Here is an 8,411-nt window from a genome sequence, read left to right on the forward strand (position 1 = left end):
GATACTTATGTATAATAAGGGTGTTTTTCCCGAAAAATTATATTTTTAATTGAATATTCCCGATAAAGCACCGGTCATACTATATTTCCCGATCTAACACCCTTTGCAGTAAGGCGTGCCCCATGCACCGCGCTATACACTGAGTTGGCGCCACGTGGGGTAAGGAGCGCCCCCTGAGGCGCGCCTTATGTTGACATGGATACACGTGTGTATGGCGCGGGGCAGGGGCCACGCCTTATGCCACGTAAGATATAGCGCGGGGCAAAGGCCGCGCTATTCAATTATCTCAATTATCAAACATGCATCATGCTCCCAAACTTCTCGCCTTTAAGGCATCCTCTCTCGGCTATAAATAGCCGTCTCCTGTAAACTCTCTCACCAACAATCATTTGAATAAGTAAATAACATCCGACAATCATCTATATTTGATTCAAAAGTTTGCTCGATCTTTCGTTATAAGGTAATTTTGTTATAATATTTATTTTATAGTTATATATGATTATTTGAAAAAAATAATATACTAATTGTTTTCAATTAATTTATGTGTTTGTAGAATTAGAAAGTGGGACCATACGTCGAAATATTTTTGCGGTGCAAGTAATAATATAAAATTATATTATTTAAATTATTTACGTTTATATGTAAAAAATTTATTCTGTTATATTTTTTGTCATATATTATTTATTTAATCAAGTTTGTTTCAGTTGTTTTCTTTTTTGCAGATATAATATTGTTGCACTTTTAAACTCTAAGAATGACGAGACTTTCAGCTATTGTTTATTATGATGGAGAAATTCGAGAAGATCAAACCGGCGTTGTATTCGTATCAAATGAGCGTGTTAAAATATCATTCAAGAGAACATAACTCTTGAGGAGCTGATAACGAAGATTTCGAGAAAGGTTCATGTTGGAGTAATAGAAGAATCTCGTCATTGCAGTATAGATTTCCAACATCATTGATGCCATTAATTTATACAACGTTTGAACTATCGAACAATGATGATGTTGAAATGATGGCTGATTCTCAAAGTAATTATTCAGACGGCAATATTGAGATGTATGCAAAGTTTGTTCAAATGCGTACTGTTCGGGGTCAGCCATTAAGCTTACACTATGGGCTGGCTGAACAAGTTGATCAAGTTGACAGCCCGACTACAGTAATGTGTAATGATTTTAATGCCATAATGGGAAATTCACATTATGGTGCCGGCATATTAACTTCAATGGGGAGACATTCATCCGCAACTCCTTACGATATGTACCGAGGTGGATCCACGAACAATCCGTATGACAACATCGCATCCAGTTCGAGGGGAAGACATTCATCTGTAAATTTCTTTGACCTTAATATGGAGATGTCATCGACGCAACAATCTGTGCAGTTTCCATTTGACACGATGGCTTCAAGCTCCAGGGGGAGGCATTCAACTGCGAGCTTTTTCGATCTCAATCCAGATATGCCTTCTCGTTCAAGGGGAAGGCGTGTCAGTAGTAGGTTCTTCGACCTAAATGTGGAGAGCATGAAGGAACCATCATCTTCACTTCGTGAACCTGGTGCGGATGATGCTGAGACTGGATTATTCATTCACCCAGAATCACCACAATTCAACTCCGATGATGATGATGTAGATGAAGTTCGAGCAAATGTGGCACAAACTGACCCTCCAACACACATGTATGAAAGTGATTGAGAATTATGGTATTTATAGGGAGGGATGGGTGTGAACGGGCGAGGATAATTTGGTAATTAAGGGTATAGCACGGGGTAGGGCCTGTACATTTCTAACGCGTGTCAGAATTACAGGTAAGGCGCAGCCCCTACGCCGCGCCATACCCTTAATTACCAACCTATCCTCGCCCGTTCACACGTGTATCCATGTCAGCATAAAGCGCGCCTCAGGGGGCGCGTCTTACCCCACGTGGCGTCAACTCAACGTATAGCGCGGTGCAAAGAGCGCGTCTTACTGCAAAAGATGTTAGATCAAAAAATATAGTTTGATCGATGCCTGATCCAAAATATTAAATTAAAAAGATTTTTTTTAAAAAAACATCTATAATAAGACTTGAACATAATACATTAAATATTTTTTTATATATCATGAATACAATTTTATATTAATAAATTTAAAAGATATTTTGTTTGCCATTATTATGATGAAAGTTAAAAGCCTTTTTTTTCATTAAAGTTAAAAGCTAAATTGTTTTAGGAAAACGTTATAAGCATCGTTATTAGGATCCTCTTAATTATGACGCAAGCCTCAAATTGTACGGTCACTAAACCATCTTTTGTAGATATTTTCTCACTCTCTCACGTTTCTTTAGGTTTCAAGCTCAAAGCAAAAGAAAAGACGACGAAAATAAAAAGACTTTGTTAAAAAAAAACCTCGATTTTGTTTTTTGTTTTTTGTTTTTAAACCATAGAGTGAAACATATTCCAAGCTTATTGACCCCATCTTGCTAAACATATTTCAACCAGGTTTCTACTTCTAGTGTTTTTTGTTTTAATTTTTTTGCATGATGTTTTTCTATAAAATATTTGATTTCATTAGTTTCATAATTTTTTTTTTGAAAAAAGAGAATTCTTTATTGAAGTTTATTTGTTGACTTTGCTTGTGTTTTCGTTGATAAGGTCTGATCTACAATAAGGAGAAGATAAGAGGACATTTTTTTGGAGGATATTAAGCTCTTAGTTTTGTTTTTTTGTTTTTGGTTCGATTAGGGTTTTTGTTAGGATTTCTTAGGTTTGGGGAAAATATGAGAACTTCATGGGCGGATTCTGTAGCATCTGAAACTGCAGTTTCAGACAACAATTCCTTGCGTCGTCCAACTCGATCCACTTATGTCCCGCCCCACCTTCGTAACCGTCCTGCTTCCGACACACCCAATCTCTCAGGAGCGGCTTCTGAGAAGACAAGTTTTAATGGGACTGCTGGTGGGTCCCAATGGTCCCTGTCAAACATGGGCGGCGGCGGCGGCGGAGGGATTAAGCCCGAAGAGCGGCGTCAGAGTCTGGGGTATGGCTATGCTGGAGCTGGACGAGGCGGCGACGGCGGCGTTTGGAATAATAGAAGTTGTGGTTCGGACAGGAGAGAAAGGGAAGTGAATCCATTTGGCGATAATGATGAAGCTGATGGTAGGGACCAAGCATTTAGTGAACAAGAGAATTCGGGGATTAATTTCGATGCGTACGAGGACATTCCTGTGGAAACCAGTGGTGAAAATGTGCCACCGCCTGTAAATACATTTGCTGCGATAGATTTAGGGGAACAATTGAATCAAAACATTAGGAGATGCAAGTATGTGAAACCGACTCCGGTTCAACGTCACGCCATTCCTATAGTATTAGGAGGAAGGGATTTGATGGCTTGTGCTCAAACAGGGTCTGGGAAGACGGCTGCGTTCTGCTTTCCAATTATTAGTGGAATTATGCGGGAGAAGTACGTACAGAGACCCCGTGTAGCACGAACTGTCTACCCTCTCGCGCTCATTCTTTCTCCCACAAGGGAGCTTTCTTGTCAAGTGAGATTCCTATTCTTACAACATTTGATTGTTCAGAATGGTTTAATATGTTTTGGTTCTGATAATATCACTATTTTCAGATACACGATGAGGCGAAGAAGTTCTCCTATCAAACTGGTGTCAAGGTTGTAGTTGCCTATGGAGGGGCACCAATTAATCAACAGGTTGCTACTGCATCGAATTTGGTTTCCAATATCATTCATTATCTATGTTATTTGGCATGAATAGTTCTTATTTACTCTGTCGCATGCTAAACTAATTGATTTTAGTATGTAATATATATTTGTTCTATGAACAAATTTCTGATTTTGACTCAGTAAGTTGTTGATTTGTTTTGAAACATGTAGTTTGCTTTCATTTTCTGTCTAATCATACAGTATCACACTTATTTGCTCAATAAGTGAGGGCTCTTGTTTTTCATAGGCTATTGGATATATTCTCCTTGGAAGACGTGGTAAGAATGAATTGTGTTGATATGTATCTTAGCATGTTTACATTATCTAACAAGGAACTCATTTTATGCGCTATACCAAATTATGTTGCCTGGCTTCACTCTTTTGATCTTATGGGATCTTTTTTTCCTCTAAATCTCTATCTATTTCTGGCTTATCAATATCCTTGCAAGCCCCTATTTTGGAATACCTGATATTTGTTTTTTCCACATACTAATGATTCATTCCATTACTTAGTTGCGAGAGTTGGAGAGAGGAGCTGATATTCTTGTGGCAACTCCAGGACGCTTGGTTGATTTGCTTGAGAGGGCTAGAGTGTCCTTGCGGATGATAAGGTACTTGGCACTTGATGAGGCAGATCGCATGCTTGATATGGGTTTTGAACCACAAATCAGAAAGATAGTGGAACAAATGGACATGCCTGGTCGGGGTACGAGACAGTCAATGTTGTTTAGTGCCACCTTTCCAAGAGAGATACAGGTTGGTTATAACTGTTAAATAGGATTTCTCTGTGGGTGCTGCCGAGTTTCTTGAAATCATCTCGTTAATTTCAAAATTTACTGATGCAAAAAGGAAAAAAAACGATATTTCTATATTTTGCTTTAGAATAATTCTGGAATGTAATTAACTTGATTTTGAGTTTTCAATAATAGAAAGAAAGAATATCGAAAACACATAATCCTTTTCTAAATTGGTGATTGTGCAGAGGCTTGCATCTGATTTTCTTTCAAATTACATATTCTTGGTTGTTGGGAGGGTTGGTTCTAGCACAGATTTGATTGTTCAAAGGGTTGAATTTGTTCAAGAGTCTGACAAGAGAAGCCATCTCATGGATCTTCTGCATGCACAGAGGGAAAATGGAGCTCATGGCAAGGTAATGTGATTATGTGAGACCATCATGAAATATATTTGTTTTTTTAAATATCTACCACTTAGGGTGCTGACTCTGCTTTCTAGTCTCATTGAACCTAAAGGTCCGAGATAATTTAAAGTTGTTGATTGGTCTCTTTTACTTTGCAGCAAGCATTGACATTAGTTTTTGTGGAAACTAAAAAAGGAGCCGACTCATTGGAGCATTGGTTGTGCATTAATGGATTCCCGGCGACAACCATCCATGGTGATAGGACTCAGCAGGTAAATTGTTAAAAAATACATCTGCTAAAGAGAAGTGAAATTTTATCCATTTGACTTTAAATTGAAGTAATTGCACTACCTAGCAGGACAGGTTCTTTAGTTGAAAGCTGGTCTGAGTTGTGTTGCAATATGGAACCTATTCTAGAAAGAGTGTGTCATTAAATAATTGCCATGGGCTTGTTTATGCAGGAAAGGGAACAAGCATTGAGATTTTTCAAGAGCGGAAAGACCCCGATTTTAGTAGCAACTGATGTGGCTGCTCGTGGTCTTGATATACCCCATGTAGCTCATGTGGTCAACTTTGATCTTCCAAATGACATTGATGATTATGTCCATCGGATTGGAAGGACAGGTCGAGCAGGTAAAACAGGATTGGCAACAGCTTTCTTTAATGAAGGCAATTCGTCACTGGCAAGGCCGCTAGCTGAGCTAATGCAAGAAGCAAGTCAAGAGGTACCTGCGTGGCTCACCCGATATGCATCTCGGGCTCCTTGTGGTGGTAACAAAAACAGAAGATATGGAGGAGGGCGTTTTGGAGGGCGTGATTTCAGAAGGGAGGGGTCAGTGGGTAGGAATCTGGATTACTACGGTGGAGGTGGAGGTGGAGGTGGATGTGGAGAGAATAATGGCGCTGCATATGCAGTTCCTGGGAATTATGGCGGAGGTTATGTTCCAGGGGTGACAAGTGCTTGGGATTAGGTCCCCCTTTATACTTGTTTATATTTTCATTTTGTATTTCGTTCGAGTATATATATATACTGGATTATTCTCACGGTTTTCATGATTTACATTGCCATCTGGGGACATTCACTAGGAAACCAGCCATTTAGCCGGTTAGGTGATTAATGATATTGAAAATGAACCAATTGGGTCCATAATCTGCACTTCGGCATTCTCATTTTGGCTCCATGACAGCAAAACGTACATTTCGAAAACTCGTTTTCAACATTTATAAAATATGGAAGATCTTAAAAACGCAGTAGAAGCATGTATACAGTAATCGTAGAAATTGACGCTTTTGGTCTAAGGTCTGGTACAAAGGCTAGAATGAATCCACGTTTGTTGCAGACTAGGGCTGAGTAACGAAATCGAGAAAACTGAAAAATCGACACGAACCAAGTAAAACGGTTCGGTTTGGTTTTAAACGGTTCGATTTTCGGTTCGGTTCGGGTTTTCTATATGGAACCCATTTGTTCCATATTGAACTGAATAGGTAATTTTTGTAAAAAAAAAATTATAGTTTCAAGTGATTTTTTTATTAAAAAACCGAAAAACCTGAACCGTTAAAAAAACCGAACCGAACCGAAAAAACCGGTTTCGGTTTTTTCAGTTTTTTTAACTATTCGATTTCGGTTTAAATATTAAAAATCCGTTTATTTCGGTTCGGTTCAATTTTTGATAAAAAACTGAATCGAACCGAACCGAATACACCCCTAGCTGCAGTCTTTGGGGACTAACCCAAATACACCAATATTTAGCTGCAAAATGGCTGTTGCCTCCGGAGTTACTCCCGGTTACAATTATATAATTTTTACTTGATATAAATAGAACCGATGGATTTTTTTTTTGGGGAGGGGGGTACATAGGAGGATATTGGAGACCAAAATGAAACATGGAACTAAAGATGAATGAGGAACCACCTTTTTCCTTATCTTGCAGAGAAATTTTAAGTAGAGAGAAACCGAGTGGATATTACTATTGGAAAACAAAGAAAAAGGCCACAATGATTTTACTATGAAACCAAAGGAGTAATGTAACATATGAAGGAGATCCCTGATAGATAAGATACCTTAAAGCACAGAGAGCACGATCTACAATCTCTTACAATATATAACTTATCGGTGTATCCATCAGTATCTCTCACCGATTTTCTTGGACATCTTGAGACCTAAATAACGTAACCAAACAAATCCTTTAGAAAGGCTTGGATAGAGTCTCTGCACATGTGCGTGTATGCTTCAACAGAAACTAATGCTTTTATCTTTCATCAGCTCAGTTGTATATTTTTGTCAAAATGAAGGGTTGTAACCGCACACAAAAGCTAACAAAGCTAACAAAGGCCTGGGCACACACCGAAACTCGGCTAACAAAGCTATATGATCAGAGGACCACTCTGGAGAAGGGCTGTGTCTTTTCTTAAGCTATCCTCATCCAAGAGTTCCAATAATGACTCCACTGTTAGAGAGTCCGCTGAAAGCACAAAAGCCAAATACTTGTAACCAACTGCAACCACTAATAGTGACATCAAACATCTAGAGGAAAGACATTCATAAACATTTTAAAAACACATACGTGCACAATTCATGAAGCAAATGGTTTCCAGGGAATTGACCTACCAGTGTAAAATATGTAATCTAGGGTGCCAATAAAATCTCTTGTGAAATTTGTAAATAAAGGTTCATTAGTTGTTGGGTCCATCCTTCTTCTCTGTTGTTCCAAACCAAGACCAACTCCTCTTAGAAAGGCCGAGTAAGCACTAACCTGTTTGAAAACCTTAATTTGTCAGAACATAACCCTTGAATTTCATATAAAACCCTAGGCCAATTTCAGCTAAAGACTGTTTCCACTGTGTTCTTAAAACCCCATTAAAACATTGTTAGAAAAACCCAAGGGACTGCTTAAAGCAGTTCATTATGGAAGAAAGTTTACCAGTGGCAATTGATGAGTCAACTTGATGTGAGAACGCAAAATTGCAAGAGGATCAACCACTAAATCTGGATGCACTGGATTTACCTTTCCCATAGCAAGAAGCGAATGGGGAGCACTGCATAAAATTCAACAGCATGCTAATTATGCAGAAGTCAAATGCCAAAAAAAGATAGCTCTGCGGAAATAAAGTAACTGATCTAAGGCACTAAATGATCAACTATAATGTAAAGGATAACTGACTTGCCTTCCAGGAACTGAATTAAAATCCGCACACAGCAACATTGGAATGTCTGCACTTGCAGCTATTTTCTCCAACCCCTTTAAGAGAGTATGCGCCTAATTTAACATTAAACAAAATAAGTAACTATTTTGAATTTTACAAACAAGCTAAGTATAAATAATTACACAGATTAAAGAAAAATTAGAACCTACCAGATTTTAACATCCTTTAGCTCTTGTTGAACATTTACATGTGTGTTTGCCTGCATTCCAAAAGCCAGGAATAGTGGAAACAGTTACATGATGCACTTGCATATTATGAAACGTGGCAAATAATATAAATAAACAAGTAAATACGGTAATCTAAATGAGTTTACTTTCATGAATGTACAGAATAGTAGCCCAACTTCCAGAAAGATAAGTACATTAATCATTTCC

The 8,411-nt window shown here is 38.3% G+C and overlaps 2 protein-coding genes across 2 annotated transcripts; one reads left to right on the top strand and one right to left on the bottom strand.

Moving 5' to 3' along the window:
• Window positions 1-2,368: 2,368 nt before the first annotated feature.
• LOC120135431 (DEAD-box ATP-dependent RNA helicase 37-like) lies at window positions 2,369-5,845 on the top strand. Its single transcript, XM_039151690.1, has 7 exons — window positions 2,369-2,476; window positions 2,630-3,519; window positions 3,600-3,683; window positions 4,209-4,451; window positions 4,678-4,845; window positions 4,992-5,105; window positions 5,295-5,845. Exons 2-7 carry the CDS (start codon window positions 2,755-2,757, stop codon window positions 5,802-5,804), a joined length of 1,884 nt encoding a protein of 627 aa, XP_039007621.1. The 5' UTR covers window positions 2,369-2,476; window positions 2,630-2,754; the 3' UTR covers window positions 5,805-5,845.
• A 1,323-nt stretch (window positions 5,846-7,168) lies between these two features.
• On the bottom strand, window positions 7,169-8,242 carry LOC120135670 (carbon catabolite repressor protein 4 homolog 2-like). Its single transcript, XM_039151907.1, has 5 exons — window positions 8,237-8,242; window positions 7,999-8,090; window positions 7,755-7,869; window positions 7,442-7,586; window positions 7,169-7,295 (listed from the first exon to the last, which is right to left on the bottom strand). The coding sequence occupies exons 1-5, from the start codon at window positions 8,240-8,242 to the stop codon at window positions 7,198-7,200; spliced, it is 456 nt and encodes a 151-aa protein (XP_039007838.1). The 3' UTR covers window positions 7,169-7,197.
• Between the last annotated feature and the right edge of the window lie 169 nt (window positions 8,243-8,411).

The sequence above is a fragment of the Hibiscus syriacus genome, unplaced genomic scaffold (assembly GCF_006381635.1).
Source record: "Hibiscus syriacus cultivar Baekdansim isolate YM2019G1 unplaced genomic scaffold, ASM638163v2 tig00110610_pilon, whole genome shotgun sequence".
Taxonomy (NCBI): Eukaryota; Viridiplantae; Streptophyta; class Magnoliopsida; order Malvales; family Malvaceae; genus Hibiscus; species Hibiscus syriacus.